Source organism: Polyodon spathula, unplaced genomic scaffold, assembly GCF_017654505.1.
Source record: "Polyodon spathula isolate WHYD16114869_AA unplaced genomic scaffold, ASM1765450v1 scaffolds_1451, whole genome shotgun sequence".
In the NCBI taxonomy this organism is placed as follows: Eukaryota; Metazoa; Chordata; class Actinopteri; order Acipenseriformes; family Polyodontidae; genus Polyodon; species Polyodon spathula.
The window spans coordinates 1-25,000 of NW_024472931.1; the positions used below are offsets into that span (position 1 = coordinate 1).

Below are 25,000 nucleotides of genomic sequence, written 5' to 3' on the forward strand. Positions count from 1 at the left end.
CACACAGCAGGGTATAAGCAGGGTATATAATACCTTTCCAATGCAATATGCATGTAGTAAAATAGATTAGTACTACAAAAATGATTCTGTCCTTAATACAAAATTTAACCCGCTTAGTTACCATTTTTACATACTTGTGATTTAACATTTAAATACCATGGGTAATTATATAGAGTATACTTTACAGCATACTTTTTTTAATTTTCTGTTTCAGCCTGGTGATATTTTAAAACATTTCAAGTTTAATGCACCTTGTGACCTAGGTAGAGCTCTCAGAATCATGTCTACCCTTCAAAAACATCATCTGATAGACCACAGTGTGACCATTAACCTCTCCCCCTGTAGCACTGCCTCTAGCAGCTGTACTTCAGGCCCATCCCTACAGCGTTGCAGAGGAACAGGGTCATGTCTAAGCTAGGCACGCTTTAGAGAGTGCTTCTGAGGCCACAGGGGTGCTTTACATAGTTTAGAGCAAAGTGGTCTACAAAAATAATACATCAGTTAAGATAAGCCTGAAATTTCATTTCTGTACCAAGCTCTTTAAATTATCTACATTTTGCCAGACAGGCTCATAAAGACAGAGTCATCTGAGTTCCAAGGGTATGATTCTCTAACTGCACAGACTGGTCTTGTTAGTGGATCTCAAACAGCATGTAAAACATCAGGGAGCGCTACTGTAATGATTTGATTCAACAGACCTTGTGTCTAAAGTACAGCAGTATTACTGCAGTCTATTTCTCTAGTCATGTAATAACTGACATAAAGAAGTGAAACTCTCTTTTGTTTTGTGAAGTGACAAAATGTAATGCTCTCTACAGTAACACATGGACGGCTATTTTATAGATTTTTTTTTTGTTTGCAGCCAATTCAAAATGAAAGCATACCGTGAAGAATCAATTTTGGTTCCTAATATTACGAAAGGGAATTTTAACTTTCAGCGCACCCGAGGTTATTAAAAGTTTGAAACTCTTTATAGACTTTCTGTAAGGGAAGACAATGTCAGAGTACTTCTTCGTACAGGGAAGGAGAGTGAGACAGAGGGAGAGGGAGATCCAGAGGACCACTTACCCCACGCTTTAGGCTCCGGAAGCAGTGCATTTTGGGTTTGGAGGTCATGAACTCGTTGAAGCGATGGGAGAGGGGCTCCTTGTGCTGCTTGGGAGACTGGGGGCCGTTGGGAACAGCAGAGGGTGAGGGTGAGGGTGAGGCAGGGGGAGGAGGGGGGGGCTGATGTGGGGATGTTAAAAGGGACATAAGCTACGAGTAAGAGATGGAGTTGTGGCAGGAGGAATAAAAAAAAGGATACAAAAATAAACACAAAACGAGAAATAAGGCTCAACACAAGAACAACAACGAAATATCAAACAATATTTGAGCCATGTTTTTTTGTTTGTTTGTTTTTGAAAAGAAATACAAAATAAAGTAAAAAAAAAAAAAAAGCATGAGTGTTAATGCGAGATGTTACAATAGAAGAATATGAAATATTTTGATAGAAAGCCCATGCAAACTTTCCTTTTTTTACTGTTTTACAGACAAGTGCCACAGATCTTGTCAAAATCTCAAGACATGTTCTCCACAAGGATTACAGTTAACTTTTTTTTTTCTGGTAAATTTAATTAAAATTGCTGAAAGTACAATTATGTACACAGCCTTTGGGAATCAGAGATGAGATCTAGCCTCTCTATTTTGTAACGTTTCATTAAGGGTATGCAGACACTACACACAAAAGAACATTAGCAGTGAAAACAACAGTATTTAATAAAAAGAACTGAATCGGACTGGACATATCTAGCAAATTATGCTACTAGAACAGAGCTAATAAAACGTTACACAGTAGGACTTGAAGTGCAATACACTAACATCCACTAGTTCTGATTCTACATGTCTGACTGTCTATGAATGATATGATCCTAGTCTCACAGCTGAGTGCACTCAGCTGAGCCACCTATACAGTGATGAGCCAAATCTGCATCTTTAGAGAATTTTACAACACTGTAAAATGCTGTAAAAAAAAGAAAATGCAGCCATGGCTAAGCAGGGCGCTGGTTATTCAAATCAACCCCCTAGTCAAAGTATCTTTCCTGTCTGAAAAATCTGTCTGTGACTGCGTTGTCCTGTGATCTCATCACATAACCATGCACATATTGTCAATGACGATGTATGCACAAGATGGGATTTACACTGAGCTGATCTGCTATAGCAGTTGTGCTGACTATTCAGTACATCAATGGCCAGGAATTGGTGGTGTGAATATTTCTACAGAACCAGCTCCAGTTATGAATTTCCACACAGAAATGACATGAAAATGAACAGTCAGATTAGCTACTTTTCTTTCTCCGTTTTGGGAATCCAGCCTTTTTCAATGAATCCAGGGAGGTTTTCAAAGAGAAAAAAAAACCTTTTGGGGTCATTTAGTGGAAAAAAAAAAGCTCTATGGATTATTATTTTTTTTTTTAGTATTAAAGACAGAGAGAGAGTCAATGTAAAGAAAAATGATAAGCTGTGGAACTCAAAACAGATCACTGCATTAGTTTTGTTAGAATGTGTTGGAAGACGACCATGGAAGGCACACACAAAAAAAAAAACCCAACAAACAAAATACAACTAATAAAAAAACAAATATAAAACACAAGACTTTAAAATGGGAACAAAAAGAAACTTAAAAAATGTGATCAACTCAGCAGCAATGCACCTCAAGCTATCAATCTAGTCCTGCGCTTGGCGCTTGGCTGCAGGAGCTCTCTAGATGCCTCGCAGTGACTGGCGTTCGGTAGCCCTGCGTGTAGCTGTTCTGCACTGCGTTCAGGAAAGCAGTCTTTACCTTGTTTTTCTTGAATGGCCACAGCTTGACCTTGCTTTTGCTGCTGGACTTCTCGGGCTTGCTGTCTCCTCTGGAGTTGGACAGGCTGGATTCGGAGACTGTTCGTGTCATCGGCTGGCTGTAATCTTCGAACTCCACATCCCCTGGAGGCTCGAACCCTGATTTGAAAGCTTCTATTACCAGCTGAGAGTCCTGGGACATGGGAGAAACACCTGGTTAAAATATACACTCACTCACACTCTCACTCTCACTCTCACACTCTCTACCTGTATTGTAATGTTTTACAGACTATCAAACGCCTTCCTTCTGTAAAAAAAAAAAAAAAAAAAAATAACTATGTATCTTTATGAAGGAGGCTGTGTGCTCCAGTGGTTAATGAAACAGGCTTGCAACCAGGAGGTCCCTGGTTCAAATCCCAGCTCACCCACTGGCTCATTGTGTGACCCTGAGCAAGTCACTTAACCTCCTTGTGCTCTGTCTTTCAGGTGAGATGTTGTAAGTGGCTCTGCAACTGATGTATAGTTCACACCCTAGTCTTGTATCTTGTAAAGCACTTTGTGATGGTGGTTCCCCTATGAAAGGTGCTATATAAAAAATAAAGATTATTTAGAAATAAAGATTATTATTATTTATGTACATTTGGCTGTTTTTTTTCTAAAAACAGAGTGGAATTCACTAGCTGTTGGATAATACAGAGAAGTTTCGCAGTTTGATCCATTCCTGGGTTTACTATGAGCTTAACAAGACACACCTGAGCTTGTTATCTGTACGCTGTGGGTAATCAAAGCTCGTAGTAACACTTTCCATCTTGTTTGTTTGTGCGGATGTTTCTAAGAAAGCTTGTGACCCTTCTTACTTCTAAAGGTTTTCGGATTGATCTGTAATGTTGAATACTGGCTCATAATGGGGAACTAACTGAGCACTGTTACAGACTTTGATAACAAAGGACTCCCCTTAAAACCTCTCCCGCTGTTTATTAATCTACAAACCTATTCATTTGTAAGTGCACATTGATATGATTTGTCAAACTAGGCAAACACTCTTCTAGTTGCTTCAGTTAGTCTTTTGGAAGGAAATGTCAGACTGGGTCATACACAATTCATTATCAATACAGAGCAGTACACTAAATTTCAGTCAGTAGGTGGCACTGTGGTACTGCATGCTAGCAGATAGAAAGCATGTATTCAGTAGGATTGGAAAGTGCTGTGATTATGATATATCAGCAGTTGACTGAAGTTATAGATTTTTCTTTAGTTTCTAACATTTTAAATATTGTGCACTATATTGAATAGTGCATAAAAAATATAATCCAAAACACGCCAGTTTAACATTTAAAATAAATGAAATGCAAAGAAGTAACATTCATTAGCCACAGGATAAAACTTAATTTCAAGATTTCAGCTTTTGCATAATTATATTAGGGCAAAGTGCTCATGAAAATATGTCAGTTAGAAGGGAGGATTTGGGACAGATTTGAATCTTCACTCCGAACACATTTGGAAATATAATTTTGGATTTCACTCAACCCATTCCTGTAATATCAATATCTGCATACTGTATTGTCGTTCATCTTTGTATTGCTTTATTTTCAAGGGAAACAGTCATTAAAACTATAATTAGAAAACCTAAAATTTCCATTCCACCCAGAAATGATTCAGCCAGAACAGCGATTTGTTTAACTGGGAACATTAATTTTGTTAAATTGTTGTTACAATTTTGACATTTGTTTGAGTAAGCAGTGGTCGTGTAACATTAACTCTTAGATACCACTATGGAAAGTTAGTATTTGTTTTGTTTTTTAAAGATGATGAACAAATAACAACAATTACACACAAGTACTTTATATTAACCTCATTATCTTAGCTAGCAGGAGAAAAGTGACACAATTGGTATACTATTTCATTCTCAGTGTTTAACCCTATTAACCCTAGCAGAACTACACAGAGACTACAGCTTTATCAGCAATAGCAACACAACAGATGTGGTCCAAATCTATTCTATATTTTACCAGGTGAGCCACTTGGGGGCGCTCTACCTGTGCTTTAAGGTTCTGTTTTCCTACCTGCCAGACATACAGCCACAGGCTATGATAACATATGAAAATGTTACCACTGTGGTATTGTTCTTCCAACAGCTCGTAGCACTGCAGCTGCCTTTGTGCTAGCACTCCCCGCTGTGTACAGAAACACGGCGTTGCTGTCATAGAGCCACAGCGTTTTCATTGAACATCATTTAGTATGGGTACTGTTAAACACATCACAGGGGATTTAGCAGGGCTGGAATGGGTGGCAGGGAAATAGTTAACTGAAAAGGCATGACTTCACTTGTTTCCTCAATTTACGGTTCTCTTTTCGTTTGGTATCCGAACAACATCTGGAAGGTGCAGCAGCCCTGGCTCTGTTCCAAAGATGAATGATTCACAAGCTGGGATGGGGCAGTACACAGATGTATGGATGTTTAGAGCTAATGCAGTATTGAGTGAGGAAGGGCCAAAAGTCCAGCACTAGTTATTGAAATGCTCTCACAGCCTACTGCAACCTATAGACCAGACTAGAATACTAATTTAGTTTGAGAATTAAAAACAGGAACCGAGGTAGAGAATGTTTTTTTCTTCGTATTCCATGTATAGCAATGTAAGGCAGCCTGTGGTCTAGCTGTTAGGAGATTAGCACTTCAGCAAAGTACACAAACATGTTACTTTCATGCCACGGTCATCCGTGATTCGTCTATGGTTATCCTCACAGGGATGCTTTCATAAATCGAGTCTCAGCTGGGTTTTGAACTCAGGAACACCAGGCTCCAACTTCATTCAAATCACAAGACCAAATTGCTTTAAAAATCATTGGTATATTCCTAGGCAGTATGGTTCAAGCCATTCACTGAAATTCTAAATCATTTTCTTTCTCCTGCAGAGGGGCACTGAAATACTGAATTGGATATTGGAAACCTGAGCAACTAAATGCAAGTGACTTGCAATTTGTCTTACAAAAACAGGAATGATCCCAGGTCTCCATTCCTGTGTTTTTGAACAGGCATGGGCTGTGGGCTGTGGGATAGGGTTCAGGGATAGGGTTCAGGTTCGAGTTCCTGTTGTGGCAGTATTCGTTTCCCCCTGCGAAGACCGGCTGTGTATTTTTAGACACTGCTTGTTATTGGGAGTAGCAAACAGCACCAGAGTGAAGGACACAGTGTGGAAGTAAGTGCAGCAGGAAATGGAGACACACATACAGATTACACTATCTCCACACCTCCCTTTAACCTTTCATTGTAAGTTTGGCAACACAGCGGATAGACTTTAATATCATGCTGCACAAATTACTAATTTGCAACGGCACTACAGGATGACCATTTTGGCTGTACCACCCCTGAAGACAGAAGCAGTAATTCGCTGAAGAATTAGATTCTGCTCTTTCTCATCAAAACTAATACACAATGGAAGAGCTTTACGCTAGCAGCACACAAGGACGGCATGTGTGGCGTGAGGCTCAGAATAGGTCACTACGGATATAAAACAATTAATGTTTGAGGCTCGCAAAATAAAAGCCGTCCTGCTCTTGTTGGTCCTGCACCCTGTTGACACCTGTTATGGCAGGTGTTGCTAATAATTCCATATGAATTGCACATATTTGAGATGCTTTAATCTCAGCACACCTTTTGTACTGTGTTGCAATGGGCAAGGCTGGGGTTCAGGTCTAAAAATATCACTCAATGTCATGTGAATGTTGTAACTAATAAACTATGGTTTTCAAACTAAAGGCTGAATGTTTTACCTGGCCTCAAGTTATTTAAAAAACACTAACACTAACCCTAACCCTAACCTTACTGCTCCTTACTACAGCTTTACAGTTAGCATGACCAGAGTTTTATTTAACTCATCGCATGACTTTCTGAGCAGATGGAGGGGAAAGGTGTGGTTTCAGACCATGTGTTGAACGGAGCACGAGAAGGCAAAAAAAACACCATCTATCTATTTATCAATCTACCGTTATATTACAATATAAGCATACTTGCTTACATTCGAGGGGGGGCTGATGCATGAACAGAGGAACATACATTTAACTGTATTTGAAGTAGAAAACAGATCAACCAAAAACATTAATTAAGGACTATGTGTTATGTGCAAATATATACTGGAGTTAGTGCAATGGGCCAATACTTGAGGTACATGCTCAAGGGCCAATATATAAAAAGCAAACGGAGGCTGTGCACTTATTTGCATGGCTATACAGTAGAAACACTAGTGTATTTAAGCTTGAGTAGATCAGAACAGCAGTTTTTAGACACATTTAAGCTGCATGTGTTCGTGTGGTTCAGGGGGGCTCACTCACGCTCTTTGGTTCGATGGACTCTGCAGCCTTCGTCATCCCATCTAGACATTTGCCCACGATGGGGATGACCTGTCGATCCACCTCTGCAAAGGTCTTCATGGACTCCCCCAGCCTCTCTATCCTCCTCTCCTCCATCTCCTGGATTTTCTGTAAGCGGTCCCGGGAGACAAATTAAAAAGGGCAAACCCGTTCCTAAAACCACGTCAATATGGTATTGAAATGAGCAAAGCATGGGCATTGGCAACAATGATAAGACAAGTTCGGAGACAAAATAGATTACTGCCCTTTTAAACAATTCTGACAGCATTCTAATATTATCCAGTTTTCCATATGAAGTAATTAGAAAAACAAATGCTTTGCCTAATTTTCAAAGCTCGGTAACTGCTGAATCTCGGATCATAGAACTTTGAAGAAAAAGAAAAAAAAGATTATCATAATTTTTGCATAACCTCACTGAGCAAAACAGAACATTCAAGTTGAAATGCACACGCAAAGCAGATTGATGCCTTGGAAGTCACACAAGTCAACTTATCAAATTTTTTAAATCAGGCCCTTCGAACTATAATAGGTGGTACCACAACAGCCAGCTTACCTGGAATATATGTGGTATGAGGGTGTAGTAATGTTCATTCTGCTGCTGGTTGAAACTCTGAAAGCAGGCTGAATACTCAGCTTTGCTGTCAGCGGCCATCTGATGTCTTAGCTGGGCTTGCTGCCGCGCCTGCGAATGACATGAAGACGCAGAAATGAATGAGGTGCCCGTGCACTAGAATGCTTTTAATTACATCCTGTGATTTACTGAGACTAAAGACATACAGGAATTTCACATGGTTATGCACATTAGGAGCTAATGAGGCAATGTTATGCAAAGGACCGCATGCCGTGTCTTGTGATCGACTGTGCAGTATATAAGACCTAGGCCAGTTAGATGTTAGTTTGCCGTGGAGTTCGATGCAGCGTTTTTGGGGCATATTGTTAACCTTTTTACTCCAGTCTTTAATTCTTTTTGTACTATTAGCATGGAGTCAGGTTATTAATAGTGCTGGGTCACAGGTTTCTTTAAACAAACATTAGAAAATTCTTTCATTTTGAAAGCTGGAAAACAATCATTTGTACTGTATTACAGTAAAAAAAAAATCTGTAACGTGTGGTATTCATTTCAGACGTGGTTTTTCTTTGCATTGCATATTTTTATATATATGAACAAAAACATGGTTATTTTTGCCACTGAACACATTGCAAGCAGTATTTGTTAAAAAAAAAATAATAATTAGGGATCACTAGGGATGTACCTTGGTGCTGAAACAATATGCTTTCTGAGTCTTGTCTTTCGGCTGTATGTTTCAACACTGGTGAACCAAACAGACTGAGCTGGACAGCACTTGCTTAGATTATGTGTGCAGTGTCCTTTTAACTAAAGATGATTTATAATAATTTAAAATGCACAGCCGACCCCTGTCCCCTATGGGTGCCGCTGTGAGAATTTCTGCAAAACCAAGAGACAAGACGCACTGCTCTGTTATTTTCTAACTCATACCTCACTTCCTCCTTCAATGCCTTCCATGAAAGTACCTGTGCCTCAGCCAATTACAGCTGACATAGTGTAGCATTGCCATTGTTCCATTTCCCACCATGCCATTCCATTAATAAATACAGCCAGCCACATCAAAGCAGGCAATCTTACAGAAGAGGAACGAGCCAATCAAATTAGTGAGGGGCACCACTACTGCTGAGCTAAACTATGGGTAATGAGTTCATCTAAATTCCTGTGTTCTTATGAGATGCATATGTGGCGTGTAACAGAATCCCTCCACATAACTGTAACACTTAGCAAATGCAATGCCAGGTTTGAGTATGGAGGTGAGTTGGCTTTTTTGGCATTTGCTTTTGGTAAATTTCCAAAGGTCTCCACATTTGGTTCATAACAGGAAGACACTGAAATGTGCCAGACACATGAGGAGAAAGTGGGGTCGGAAATCTTTCATTCCCGCACAAACAGTTCCTCTGTAATAACACCAAGTTCCACGTATCACAGTAACAATAAATCAGACTGTGGCATTTGAGATTACAAACTGCCTGTCCATTACATGTCTGGCTAATACACTTAACAAACAGCATCGCTGGCATGAATTCTTAAAAACAATAAGACCTGTATCTTAACGGGTAGGGGTTCTGAATTCAGGGTTAAACACAAAAAAGCCGGAATTGAATTCTTGAAATTTGGGTTTGATCTGAAACAAATATTAACTTGACAGACCAATTAATTAATATTGTGAGCTGCTGTAAATCAATAATTTACAAAGGTGTTCATTTTATTGTTAAATTTACCGTATGAAAGTATATTAAAAAGAGCAAGTAGCATCAGATGTCATTTTAATTGCCGTTTCACATTGCCCTTACTGTTTTCTGGCGCGCATCATTTCTCTAAATCTGCCTTTAGCTGACTTTGAGCTTTTTCTGAATCATTTGACAAAGTGACCTTTCAATTCTGCCAGCCCCAGCTACATATATGCAGACAAAGGTCAGATTATCAAATAAAATAATAAGGAAAACGTAAAACAGCAACAAATACATTGGAAGCTACTTACTTTAACCTATTCTGCTGTTTACTTTGTGAGAGCAGGATGCAATAGAAACCCATTTTACCCTGTATTGCATATGTGTGTGTAAAGGCATTTAACATTTTCCACATCTTGAAGACTTGTCACATTGAATCAATAGCATACTAGAGATGCTTCCAATACCTTCTCTGTTTCTGCAAATTAGGGTTAATTAATTCTTGCACTGCAGCATGAAAAGAGATAAGTATTTTATATCTAGGTAACCACCAATCATTGTGATTCCTAGGAGATAATACTGAAAGATTAGACTTTACACTTGGTTGTAGCTTGGTTTACAAATGGTTGTAGCTAACAAAAAAATATATAGATCTTACACTTCCATATGCTTTATATAAGTCTCCAATGTGCAGTTTTGAAAGAAACACCTACTAGGTTCTCAGTTTTCTTTTTTTTCACTTCTAGATTGTTTCCCCACAGCAGTAACTTCTGGGTCAAAGCATGTTGCTGGCTGAAAGCAAGTCAGTCAATAGGGTAGATGGTTGCTTAATGATAGGGAGTAATTCATTGTGTGTGCTAGGCATGTACAGAAACACGCACACATGCAGAATGCTGCAATGCCCATAATGCATAGTCCATTAACATCTAGACACGCCAAGCGTGCTTAACCTTCAGCAGAAAATTCAAACAATGTTGTATTTTTAACACGCCAAGAGAATGACACATCCTGCCCACATTAGAATCACTAATGCCATGATAATAAATACTAGGCTTCACAAATTCAAAGCACGCACTAGTTTGTGATACTGATATTCCAAATGCCTGGTACACAACTTGTCTTATTACTGCAGAGAGTATTAGAGCATAATTAGTTTCAAGTGTATAATTTCTATGATAAAGGTTTGACAGCAACCATTTCTACCAGAAATTAAATAATTTCCCAAAATACTGTACATTATAGTGTTGAGAGATCAGGCATTGAATAATGTTTTTGTACTCATCTACAGAGTGATTCTACCAGATTTCATTTTGTAAACTATCATGCATTCATTCATTCTATGGTTACTCACCGTCCTCATGTGTGGAATAACTACAGTACTACAATGGAGTATCTTCTATGACTTTCCTCCGTCTACAAAGCGACAATGTTGTAGCAGTGCTGAGCTAGGATACTAACGTTACCACAAAAAACTTTTTTTGTTTTTGCATTAGTTTTTGTTTTGTATAGAAATTTCAAGCAGCTTTTTAAACTTTACAATCTAATAATAAAAGAAGATTAATCCATGGTGCCATTATGATCCTAACTCAAAACCGTTACAAATTTTGACGCCAGAATAGAGACACAATTAGATTGTGGAGTTCATGGAAGTGCAACACACAGTCTTGTAAATAAAGACTTGTCTTTCTCTTTTACTCAGTGAAGGTGATTTAAGGTTTAAAAATGGTTAAATGCTTGCAATCAAATAAACTACCACATGTAAAAACCAAAAACCTTCAGCTGTGATAATGCTGCCAATGTTAATAAGAGCTAAGGAACTGATTTATTGCTTATTACTGTTTGTAAAATACGTCATGGTGTTAGTACACGGTCTTACTGTATTCTTTACTAAACATTGATTTATAGTGCAGGGAAATTATTGTGCTATATAAGGACAAGTTTTGTTCTGGAAGGCACAATCTGTTCAACTCAGTTTTAGATTATCCGACGGACTGTGATAGTGTTCTGGACTGGCGTCAACATTAATAAAAGCAAACGTCCATAAAAGGTAATAAGTGAATGTGCTTCATTTTGTGTTCGGTTTGAATTTATTGTATACACAATTCTACAGGTTCCTGCAAACAGATATGGAAACAGCCCGCTAGCTTTACAGCCTGCCAGGAATATTCATTGAATTAGAGTCTGGTTTTCGATTTCTGGAAGCCAGAAAGCTTCTTGCTCATCCAAGTCGACGGGGAATTGGCAGAAAAATGAAGGAATGAGAGCATGCAGAGGAACTTGGAAAAAATACAAAGGTGTTTTCTGGCATAACCAAACATACCACTGAGTGCTACATTATCCAGTTAAATTTAACAAAGAAAACACATGCGCAGGTGTATGCGATATCTGCCCCCAAGTGCAAAATAACTACCTCATAATGCAGTCTGCTGCAGTCTATAGTTCATTTTTCTATACTGACTATGCAATTTGCCTGAAAAATGTTATCATTTTAAACCCATTTAGACAGACCACAGCTGAAACAGGGAATATCAAACCTCGGCATTGCCTTCCATTGATGTAGTCTATACCTATCTGTATTTATTTTAAAGTGCTAAGACCTGACCAGAGACCCATTTAAGATATATTGCACCTCTGTGTCTATATGCTGTCTGGGATGTAGGGTGTGAAACTCTACTGAGAAGACTGCAAAGAAGGTGTATAAAATACATATTAGAAGATAGTTTAACAGCCCTGCCATGACTCGCACGGCTTTAGTTTTCATTGAACCATGCTTATTTTTCGTCTTATTGACACTAATTACAGATGATAATGCTTTTTGAGAAATGACTGTTTCTAAACTGAAATCTTTTAAATCACTAAACAGGAAGCTCCATCGAGTTTTACATATTTTTACAGACAGAAAAGCACTACACAGTCTCACAGGCATTGTAAGATGTTTGATTTCCATAACCCTGGTACTTGTTCAGATCTATTGAACAGCCCATATTGTTTTCTTCTTTAGATTTTTAGCAGAATTGCTTTTTTTATTGATTGATTAATACTTGACTCTCAGTACAAAGTGTTTTATAATGAACTGCAAGTCATGAAGACTGTGGGGTCTGTGGTCTCGATTGAACTGGTGTTTAGATTGAACTGGTGGTGGAATGCTACAGATGAAGGCAAAAGCCAAAATGTTTGTCAATTTAAATGTGTTTCTTACTGCTTCACCTATGCTTCTAACTTATCTCCGTATAAAACTTTACAAGATGTGGTCCAGAGTTTAGAATACAGTAAGACTCCCGTTGCACAGAAGTATGATCCATTATTCACAGGAAACTTTCAAATATCCCATTGGGATTCCATTGTAATCCCACTGTGTTATCCTGAAGAAACGCTATTTGAAGATTACAGCATTATCAGATACAGCAACAAGGGGTACAGAACAGCAGACACCAGGTACCTTTTGTAGAGGTCACATCTGATCAAGGATCATAGTGAAACTTGTAATGGCCAACCTGCTGCGTACTGCAAATCTTGTGGTCATGGCAAAACCCACTGGCCAAATAACTGAGAATAGCCTTAAGAGCCCACAATGCCCAGCTGCGTTTCTTTGATATTGGCCATGGCTTGCAGACTGAAGGCCCCATCCATCATGAGCAGCATGCGATCAGAGTTCTTCTTTCAGGTGGTGCTTTTCTTCCAACATTGCCACTCCAGGAACGCCCGGGAGTCTTAATGGACATGCTGGACAACGCAGCCACTATCGTACCCCTTGTCAATTCACTGAGATCCTTTTGCTTTCCCATGATTGTTGCTGAATAGCTGCACGAAACTTTCACGCATTTTATACAAGTCCAGTGGATCACATGACACATCACGCTACCACGGTGATTTGCATACTTTGTAATTGCTACTTACATTCTCCAAATATTTGGCCAGGTCTGTGTATCTTGATACTAGATTGCATTTTTTTTTTTTTTTTGTGGAAAATTGTAAAAACACGAACTCATAAGCAATGGTTTTAATATATGACACTGAGGTTGCCAGTAAACATCTCTTGTGGGTGAGCTCATACCTGAAACAGCAGACAAAATCACTCGAAGCTTTGGCACATTCAAAAAGCCAACAAAACAGAAAAGTGCTTTTAAAGAGGCGGCACTGTGTTTCCACAGAAAGACAGAGCATTGATCAATCCATGCTTACAGTACTGTGCTTGCAATGGAAAATATGGGAGTGGGGTTCTATCAGGCAAGACACCCAGAGCTCAAACACAATGTTTTAATAGCATTTCACAATGCACATGAAGACACAACACACACATACAAAACATGGGACCATTATAATTACTGTGCATCATGTTGACTATCCTACTTATAATTGTGACAGCTAAGTAATAAAATACATCTTCCCTATAGCAACCGACATGCAATGTATGAACTTGTGTGACCACACACCAACTGAGATGCCCAAATTACACTGAGCTTTAACAGTACTAAAGCATCTTAAAATAGAACAAATATCAGAGAATATAGCTTAAAAATGAAGTTCAATGTTTCTTTTAATAGCATTGGTACTTTTCTAAACTTTGTAGATGCTTTTTGGCTTATTTAACACCAAGTACAAGTACCACAAAAGTCCATTAAACTAACTATTGCTTCTGGTTAGTAAACATGATTAATAATAACAGCAAAAACAACAATAGATACATAGAGGTAATAAATTAAATACTAGGAGAATGTAGCTGCTATAAATGATCCCCTCAAGTCTACATTACCATTATACTCTATAAGAAGCTCATTAAAATGCTTGTTATCTGAGTGTTAGAATTAAGAATCACTTGCTGGCACATACCAGTGCAACCATATTAGACATAGTAAACTGGAACTTGCTTCCTAGGCTCTCTGGAAACATGGCCAGAGCCCAACTCCTCCTTAATTACTAAGCTTAATCTCTGCTGTTGTTTCATCAGGGCTGTTTGCCACAGCCTCAGCCTCATCTAGTAATGCTTGATCTAACAGTGGCTCTGGGCATTTCAGAACCCTACAATCTGCACTTCTTAATAGCCAACAAGGGCTTAAAAACCAAGACAACCAGGAGACTGGCTAATGTCCAGGTTGTTTTTTTCATTTACTCCAAAATAATCCTTTTGCCATTAATGTGTGTGCGCATATATGTGCATGTTTAACATATACAGTACAGGTCCCCACAGACAAAAAATTACGATAAACCTACCTTGTGGGAACATCGCTTCAAGGCATGTTAGAAAAAGAAATAATGCAGTTAGCATTAGGTCTGCTTTGTATGATAAGGGACAGAATTTGGGAAAGAGGACAGCTGTATATGGGTGTTGATCAAGGGATGCTGAAACAAGAATGTAGACGTGCTTTCATGTATATGCGTGCCTGTTCCAAGTGACTTTTCTTTTTCTGGAAATGATTTGGATGTAGAATATTTTCTGTACTGAACCGCAAGGGCACTGCTATTATGAAAAACACAGAGTACAAATCAAAACACTGCACCATCATTACAAGGCTCATTGAACAGCTATATAGTGGAAGGCTCAAGTCACTGCATAAGGGCTAGGCTTTTGAACATATAAAGTGTCCCGCGACTTTTACTGTATCTCAGAACAGCTGGCAACCATGACATTATACAGTATATTGCACACCAGTATATAGCAATGCACTGCGTTTTAATAGCAATAAAATACAAAACAGATTATTTTTTTTAACAATTCATCCTTTGCGTTAGTCTGCTGTATAACTAATGTGTAGCAAAAGCTAAACAACATTTTCAAATGGTTATGGGAAAAAAACAGAGCAAAACACTTCAGTGTACAATGTAATAAACGTCTTTGGATATTCAGTTAACTAAACACACAGAGGCTTGTCAGTGACATTCCCAAACTGACAGATGCCACAACAGAGGTACCAGGGTATTTAAAGACGGAAAATAAGTAACAGTAGAGAATTTGAAATTGCTGATTGCACGTGCTTCTGTTTGCAGAAATTCCTGACATATGTCACAGTGTTTTTGTGCATCTCAGGCAAGGTTTCAGATCATATTTTGCATGCTGAATTTCTATATATAGGCCTCTTGTGTGCAGTCACGAGGCTGCATGCTATATCCATGCGACTGAGGAGCTGCCATTGCTGCTGCTGTTCACTATGCACAGATCCTTAAAGCTGCAGTGCACCTCAATCTCGCTCCATAATGTAATCCAAACAGACATGCTCCTATGGTTACTTACATGAGTAAAAGGTTATAAAATTAAACTGCAACACAATTGAAAAAAAGGAGTGCCTATTATTTTATTATACTTATAAAACTTTTAAGGACCATCATTTAAATGGGCTTTAACTGCTTCCTAAGTCCATAAAAACTATTTTAAGAACTTGAAGCACGCTACATCATTCAGGCTGTAACACTGGCAAGAAACACACCCATTGCAATCCTGTGTGGGTCCTGCAATGACATAGGCACGGTCCGGTCAACGTTTCATTACCCGACAGCTCTTGTATGATTCACTCTGCGTCACCTACACCTAACAGTAAACCCTCCTTGTCAATTACACATCGGCTGAAACTGTACTGTGCAGTTCTTTGTATTCCTAAGCAAGCGTATGGGAAAGCAATGGATTACTCAAAGGATCAGACCTTTCGTAATGTGAAGGAATGAAGGAATACGTGGGTTCAAACTCACCACAGTCTAATTTACCAAGTTAGCAACCTATTATCCAATAAACCAATACGCAGGATACTAATGAATTGCTGTACAACCCATATTAAAAAAAAAACACTACAGTTAACTGAACAGCACCATCACACTGTTTAGTCACATAATACTGTAGAACTCATTATTTATTTAGTAAATAGCTTGTATTCAGGTCTAATTGCTATGCTTGCCTAATTTGTAACCACAGCTGAAATGGAACACTGTAATTAATTTTATGAAGCAATATTGTTTTGAGAGGAACTGCTTTTAGTGTCTTTGTCTCCGATTTGCTGATTGAGTTAATCATACGAGTTGTGCCAACATGAAACTCAGTGATTGGAAGGAAGTCCTTAAACCTGCTTGTGGGGAACCCGTCTCCCTGCAGCCTTTGCAAACAACAAGCAATTTGGGATTTCGCAGTTGCCCATAATACAGAACTTTGCCCACAGCAGGGTTCTAATGTAAAGGGAGCCAAAACCTAAAGAGAAGTAATTATTTTTGCTCTGGAACAACTAGGGAAGTTCAGGAACTATTGTTGTGCTGTAGATTGGGCAATATCCAACAAACCAGTGAGGATCTTCAGTTTTCATGGAACGCCAGGGTAAGGTTGAAAACAGGTGAACCAAACACTCCTTCGATCTCTCATTTAGTTTCAACAGCGAGCCAGACAATCATTTCCATATGATTTTGATTTCCGATCTTTCAACACCTTCTATCATTATTCCATAGCTACTGAACCCTGCCATGCGTAAGGCATTATAGACAACTGCAAAAAGGGTCATAGTTGTGTCCTTTGAGTCTGGTTATAGAATATTGACCATGAATCAAGGATCCAAAAGCAAGCCAAAAAAAGCTGCTCCTAAAAAATTACGACTAATCTTTTAGTCCAGTGGTTTTCAACCCAGGCCCTCACATATGGTCCTGGTTTTTGCTTCAATCAGCTTCCCTCATAGATCTATTATTAGCCCTCCCCTTGCATATCATATGCAGAATTCCCTGGTTAGATAATTGAGTTTACTATTACCTTTAAGAGATGCTTAAACTCAATAATAATCCACCAGTATGATTTCAGTGAGGGTAATTCATTTTCCAAGAAATAAAATCACACTCACACTTCGAAGCTAATGCAATAACCGAACTACAAAAGCAGTGGCAACAGGTTCAATCTACAGGCCTAATGGAATGTATGATAAAAAAAACCCCCCAAAAAAAAACAGGAATTATATCCCTACAAATAAGAAAAAGCACACTAAGTACATCCGCTATTCATACATCTGTTCAACTAACTTCTATAAGGCACCAAAATTCACAAGTACTTTGTCATGTATTTCACTAACCTGTAATATATTACATATCCAGCAGATAGCATTGGTGTATATGCAGTACATATTTGATGTATCACATATTTAATCAAAATCAACATTTACTGCAAGCTACTCAGGGTGATAAAGTACATGGAGGAGGAGGGTGTCAATGCTTCTGGCCACTGCTGTATAGAATACACTGTGTATTAACTGGAATGTAACCCTCTTGTGTGTATAAGGGGACTCTCATTTTATTTCTCCACTCTGAAAGGCAGAAAAACGTATGAGACAAAGCTCATACACAACATGTGAAGCACACAGAGAATCAGGATCTCTTAAAGGGCTTTTTAACATGTGGTTTGGAGAATCAAAAAGCAGCCATTCATTTCAATATCAGCTAAACAAACCCTCTATTCTCCAGTCCACTACAGTGACATGGTGCTGGTGAAGGATGGGGGTCTGAGGGGATAGGGAGTGCAGCCTGCTAAAGAAAGGCTATTATTCACAGAGCAGCAGGGATGAGTACAATCGGCCATGTGTGTTTATCAAAACACTGGCCTAAGTGTTCGCTAAATGTTATTTCACATTCCATTCACAGAGATAACCCTGTCACTGCTGGCCTGTGCTCAATGCAACACAAGCTTCAAAACCATGCTCCTGTTAACCTCTTCCTAGCCACGTCCTCTCGACCCAGGGCTCTGAACACTGAATGCGTTCTGTGGGCAGCACTAAGCAATCTGCTTCAAAGGAATACATTTGTTTCAGAACTGGATATAAAGAAATGTGAATGTTTATGTTGGTGTTGCAATACTGTATGCACATACCTGGGTTGGACAAAACAAATGAAACACCTGCCACATGGAGTACACACTTTTTGTTTTTTGTTTTATGGTCATCCCTAGCACAACATCAATGTTTCAAGATGATTTTGGTCACAATGGACATGGGGAAGCCGCTATATAATAAGGACATTTAGATGTGAGAGAGTCGATTAGATTTGGAGTTACTGTACAAGTATACTCTATGTGGCCATTCTGCTCCTCAGAACTGAGTGAACTGAGGAGATGTGTAAATCTATTTATTTAAATACAAAACTGTAATCCACAGCACATCAAGGGTAAACAGTACTTCTGCCTTCATTTCAATATAGAAAAAAAAGTTTGTGAGAATAAAGTGCCCCCAGGCCTAACCCTTTATCATCACTAGATCAAAACAGACAGCAATTATATATTATTAATAAGTAAAGTCACTCCTATTTGTATTTTTAGATCTGGCTACCAACAGTGCAGGGGTTAAACTATTTTCACGGCATACCTCTGTCATTCAACTATTACCCATTACTTTTATTTCACACGGCACTGGCAATTATTAGAAAGTTAAAAGAGGCACAGGTAAAGCAACATTATGCAGGGAGGGCTCAACAGCCTTACATGTCATGTGATCCACTTCCCAGTACACACGACCTAGAGCAGTTAGCGAGTTTGCTTCCTTTAAGCTTTAACACATTTTGAAGATGTTATGAAGCAAATCCTATTGCTACAAGAAGCAGGAGATCTAGACACAGTGGCTTCAAGGGTAAGGATGCTTGCAGCTAAAGTTACCTTGTAAACAGGACTGTCACACGGGAGTACACTCTTCCATTCGTTATGTAAATCATGTGCAGTTTTTTCATTTAAAAAAATATGATATCTTGTACCATACTATCAGTAGATTAAGTAAAGCTCTCAGTTTAAATGTTATTATAATATCATCCATCCGTTATCATTAACCTCTTAATCTTTTACAGGGTCACGTGAGCCAGAGCCTAACCCGGCAGACACAGGGCGCAAGACAGGACTACACCCTGGATGGGATGCCAGTCCATCGCAGGGCACCACACACACAGGGCAATTTTGAGTGACCAATCAACCTGAACAGCAGGTCTTTGGACTGTGGGAAGAAACCGCAGTACCCAGAGAAAACCCATGCAGACACGGGGAGAACATGCAAACTCCACACAGATAGACCCCTAGGCTGGAATTGAACCCAGGACCCTGGTGCTGTGAGACAACAGCAATAACCACTGCGCCACCCACTATTATAAAATCTCTTGGTGTAATTAATTGCAGTACCTGTGTGTAGCTCAGCACTTTTGCCTTTAAAATACAGAAGAAAAAGATCATTGTTGGAGAGAATAAAATACCTCCAGGCCTAAACGTTTATAACCATGAGATCAAAAGAGGCAATTATTATTAATGAGTAAAGACACTCCTTTGTAATTTTAGATCTAGCTATGATCAGTGCAGGGTCAAACTACACTTGACTTAACTCTGTGTTACCCTTGTGAAATTCAATGCTTTCGTTTCTGTCATTAAGCAGCCAGCTGCCTCCTCTAATGACTGCCATGCTTCTATAGCCAGTGACAGGGATGGGCCTTGACTATCCATAACTATTTAACATACAATAGTGCGGAATCGAGAAATACTCACTAGTTCAAAAGACAGTGCTTTGACTCCCAAGTCACTGCCGAGGTGAAAAGACTTGCAAACTAAGAGCTTTCTTTAGTGTTGTTCCAGATATCATTTCGATAATGAAAATAGACAACAGGTGCTTCTTTCAGCCTCGAGATCTAGCGCACAAAGTGAATGGGAGTGCATGGCAGGTTAAGATTAATAGAACAGTAAGAAATTGAATATTCTGGAGATATAGTTTCCCTTTAAGTGTGAACACCCCATCGCATGGCCTTTGGCTCAGCTTGCTTGCAAAGTCCATTTTCTGGCTGGTTAAATAGTGCTTAAAGCACTGTGATACAATGCAAGTCCAGCTGTAACCACATACCGGTACTGTGTATATTTTTAGAATGTTCAGGCAACGAATTCCATTACAGAAACAGCAGCTAATCATTTGAAGAGGTCAAGTGATTGTCACAGGATCTTGCCCTTACTCTACCATCACCAGACAGTGCAGATGTGTATTATACACAATATCATTGCATAACAGCAATCAATGTACTCGAAAATCTCTATATATACCACAAATTGCAAGAATGAGACTATCTCTGGAAATCCTTGCTCCGATTAGGACTGACTGCTATTGATTCCTGCCGTTAAAAGACTCCAGTGTTTCTGTGCAAAACCGGAAACACTGTTAGAGCTCCAAAGGGTATAGAGATTAGCTGGCCACAGTCACAATCTAGATACACAAGCAATATTGGATTTGTGTGAGGAGTAATCACAGGATTTGAACTCCACAATGCGCACTGAAGATAACCACTGCCCTGAGACTCTATGGGGGGTTTCAAAGTATGGAGGATATCTTAAATATAGATTGTCACAAAAATCAAAAGAATCATTTTATACAATTACAGGGATTCAACACATCATCCCAGCCTCTTTTTTGTATGTTCCCGGGATCTGTTGATCCTTTGCCTCGTGGGAAGGTTTTATATAAACGAAGAACTGCATCAACAAGTATTTCTACTTCCTCGGATGAAAAATGTTTTGTTTTTTTGTTGTTTTTTTATTTTCTCCAAAACCAGAGAGCCAGACTCTCCAGTTGTATTGAGGTTTGCAGCTATTTACTGTAAAGCACAGAAATGCAAATGACCTTCACAAACGCCTAAACAACTAAATGGAGGTGATTCAGAGCCCTGTCTGCTCAGTACCATCCTAATTGATAGTCTGTCTCGTTAATGATTACATTAGTGACTACAGCTTTTGAAAATCACACCTACATCGACAGGTCTAATCCCAGTGTTACCTGTAGGAGAGAATGTAGTTAGAAGCCCATGTAGATATTAGAAGCCCATCTAAATTATAAAATAATTTTGAGGTGCAGGATTTACTTGTCATATCACATGCTGTTGACTTTTTAAAACAAGAATACATACTCATACCAAGCTGCCCTTTAACCCCTGCAGCACAGGAAATCAACAGCAACCGGAAACTCAGGGAATACCATTACACTTAATCTAAACAAATACTTTCAGACATGCTGCACACAATCAACTGCGCTGCTTATTAATTCAGCATCTGCTGCCAGCGTGCCAATAAAGAAAGAGTGATGCGGGCCATCTTATTTTGAAGAGTGTCATGGGAGAGATTTCAGACATAATAAAGCCATTGGGATTACTCTTGCATGCCGTACTCGTATCATTTAATTACATTAACATGCACTGGCTGTTTCTTCCACTGCCCCCCCCCCCCCCCCGCTCTATAGCAGAATCTCATTAAATTTGGGCTGAGTCACTCTGTACCAGTGCAAGCAAAATTAAAAAGCAAAAGGGGTTGGCAATGGGCTAGGGCTAACAGGCAGACTTAGAGGTTAATTCAATCAAAAAATACAGTGCAGCTTAAATAAACCTCTGTTGCAACCCTTTTCAAAGGCACAATTCATTCATACTTCCAGCAACAAAAACATCTATTCAGTACCTAGCCCTAGAACAGAGGGGGGCTATTGAAGTTCTTAAAATATTAAAAGGAGGTGATAATACATTAAGCGTAGAAAACAGATCCAGAGGACAGTTGGAAATGAACTGGAGGCAGAGGGTAGGTGAGGGAATACCTAGCTATATTGATGATACTGAATCATAGAAATCCTTTAAAGACAACAAAGTTAACCAGAAGAGCATCGATGTAGAGAATGGTAAATATTGCAATAAAGCAGCTGTTCATTTTATAATCCAACCCTATAGAAACCAAGCAGCAATTATTACAGGTCCTTTGGTCCTTTCCAGTTAAGCTGCCCTCAAAGCATGCGTAGCTGCTCCCTCATTTCAGACCGATGCCCAGCCTGGATCAACACTGGCCTGCAATTGACCTTATGACCCCCCTTCCATAAATATCTTCTACAGCACTGCATGGTGGAGCCAGACGTCAATAGTTAAGGCTATTTTGAAAAGGCGGCCCCGATGATAGGTCAAGGCTGTTGGCAGTATTTTGTGGTGTTTTAGGTTTTTATTTACGCTTCCCAATTTAAACTGAACTCTCTGTTTTTCTGTTATGTTGCTGAGAACCAGCAATACCACCTTAAAATAGAGGATTAAGTCCCTCCCAGAAAATCTAAATGCACAATTCGCAAACATTTAAGAACAACAATGAAATGATACAAACTCAATGAGAGGAACAGGGAGGAAGGGCGATGGTAAAATAAGATGTTGAAATTGTTAATCATTGGACCAGCACAGTGATCACTGACAACGGTGTTCAGAACAGGGTTTGTGGCAGTGGAAACGCAGATCAAGTTGCTGTGGCATTAGAGAGCCCCTTTATGGTGCCATTGTGCTACACAACATTATCTGCTCGGCCATAGCGTAAGGAGTTTTGCAATAGTTTTTGTATTAGAACTAATTTTTCTTTTCTAATGTTATTTTCTGTAATACATCAAACTAAGATGCTGGGTGTGATATTTTGGGTTTTTGAGCTCTAGAATGTAAGGCGAGAAGAGACCTCTGACTGTCTGTCTCTCTGTCTGCTTGCAAAGGGGGTTGAGTGATCTTAGAGATAAAACATACAGTATATTTGACATCACTAATATTGTTTATCAGTGTCACATTTCTTACAATAGATTACTGCATCGACTAAGTCAACACACTTTATCACCGTATTTAGACTGTACAACAAATATAGTTGTACATATTTGTAATTATTCAATTTAATCATTTTTTTCCACTTGTGTTACCAATTAAAGGAAATTACCAGCTGCACAGTTATGTGTATTTATGTGCAAGCAAGATGAAACTAACAGCAAAGAATCTGTAAAAACTTTTACAATAATCACTTTCTGTTCATCCTTGGGGTAACAGTAATGGAAAGCTTTGTACTGGACTGGCATGTGTTGTATTGTAAAGCAGCATTAGTGGAATTTACTGTGACTCACCTTTTCCACATCTGCCTTTGTTACATTGATGTCAGCATCCATTCTCTCAAAATACTGCTGTGCCCTTTCTGCTTCCTTGCAGTCTCTCTCAAACCTTCTTTTACTCTGCGGGGCAACAGCAAAAGAACATCAGAAAGGTTTGAAGTTGATGTGACCTGTCATGGCAAAGCGAGCACTGTATGTGTTAATTTGATCAATATACAGTTATAGAGGTATAACTGTAATAACTGCATAACTGTAAAATCATTGTGAAGTTTCTATAGCTTATAAATATTGGCTTGGGGGTATCTTTATGCATATTTTCCCCCAAAAGTTCAAGAACTATGCAAGTATGATAGAAGGGTATGGAGGGATTTTCAATAACTCTTCCAGTCAAACGTTGCAAATTACAGCCAAGAGACAGCCAAGCACATTGTTTGTGCAAGGCATTCATGAAATCCTTCCATATCCTTATACCATTCTTCCACGGCATTACACTTACATTTACTGTCTTGCATGATTTTTGCATTTTTGCAGTATGGGCAGGTTTATAAGACATAATTCAGTTTTTGCTGATTTTTCACCCATAATTTGGCACAAAAACGACAAAAAATTATGTGATAAATGCCAATTTTGACATTCAATCCCACACACAGAATACACAGTTCGGTATGCCTGGATCTCTTCCTGCGACAGTAACAGCTTGGATGCCTTCTGTGGCCGCAGCAGGAAAACAGATAATATGTCACACATGAGAATCAATCCGTGTGTCTTTCTTTATATATGTCCTTTTGAATGTTGCTTTCCCAACGTTCTTAGTCAACATTCTGAATAGCATTTATTCTATCAAGCGTTAATATTTTAACAAGCAAAACATTCTGAACAGCTTAAAGGTTCAACAACCAGGACTCCTACACATGTAAGCATCTGCACCCTGCTCCCCCACAGAGTTATTTGTCCTCTGAAACCGTGATGTTTAACACAGTACCTTTGGCTGTTAAACACTTCAAAGGCAACAGCCATTTGAAGAATTGGAAATATATAAAATATTATATTCATCCGCTGAGGGGGTCTGGTATAAACACCGCCTTAAATTCATAAAGTCAAATTTGTTTTGTTTAATTTATTCTTCGTTTTTTGTTTTATCGTTTGTTTTATCCGAGTTGGCAAAGGGGCAAATGCCAAGGCACTCCGTCTGGCAGGGCTGTGAGGCGGTGGTGCCATGGGCATGCAGACTAACCTCGCCCACTCCTGTCCTTGACACATTTCCAGCACAGAACAGCATAGGTGTGACAATAACAAACACAGTACACCGGTATTTAAACTGTGTGCTTCGGGACAAGGCCAATCACAAACAACCAGTGCATGTTTTCTAGTTTCATAACTTAACATGTATACAATTTTGATGTTTGTTTTTTTATATAATTTCACCATACAAAGAAAATCCTGGAACCTTATTTAGAAGCGTTATTTCTCATTTAACCAAGATCACAAACGGTCTGATTTGTAACATTTGTTCATGAGTCTTTTTTGCCCCCAATTTGCCCTCAAACTTTCAGATCTATACACCTTATTGATTTTAACAGTAGAATGCATATGCAAAGGCTATAGATAACAAGTATGTATGTAAAGATGTAAGTGTGACAGATAAGATGCCTCCACTATATTCCAGGCATTAGGGATACACACCCTGTATACTAAAGAATGTCCTTACCAAGTTTCACCACAAATGGATCAGTGCC

At 38.9% G+C, this 25,000-nt stretch overlaps 1 protein-coding gene across 1 annotated transcript; it reads right to left on the bottom strand.

Moving 5' to 3' along the window:
* Positions 1-307: 307 nt before the first annotated feature.
* On the bottom strand, positions 308-23,402 carry LOC121309782 (formin-binding protein 1-like; the record flags this gene model as incomplete). The annotated part of the gene is made up of 6 exons (XM_041242957.1): positions 308-1,257; positions 2,822-3,013; positions 7,150-7,296; positions 7,742-7,870; positions 14,638-14,652; positions 23,280-23,402. Coding segments are annotated over 6 exons (864 nt in total), but the record flags the coding sequence as incomplete, so codon positions are not given.
* Positions 23,403-25,000: the final 1,598 nt, after the last annotated feature.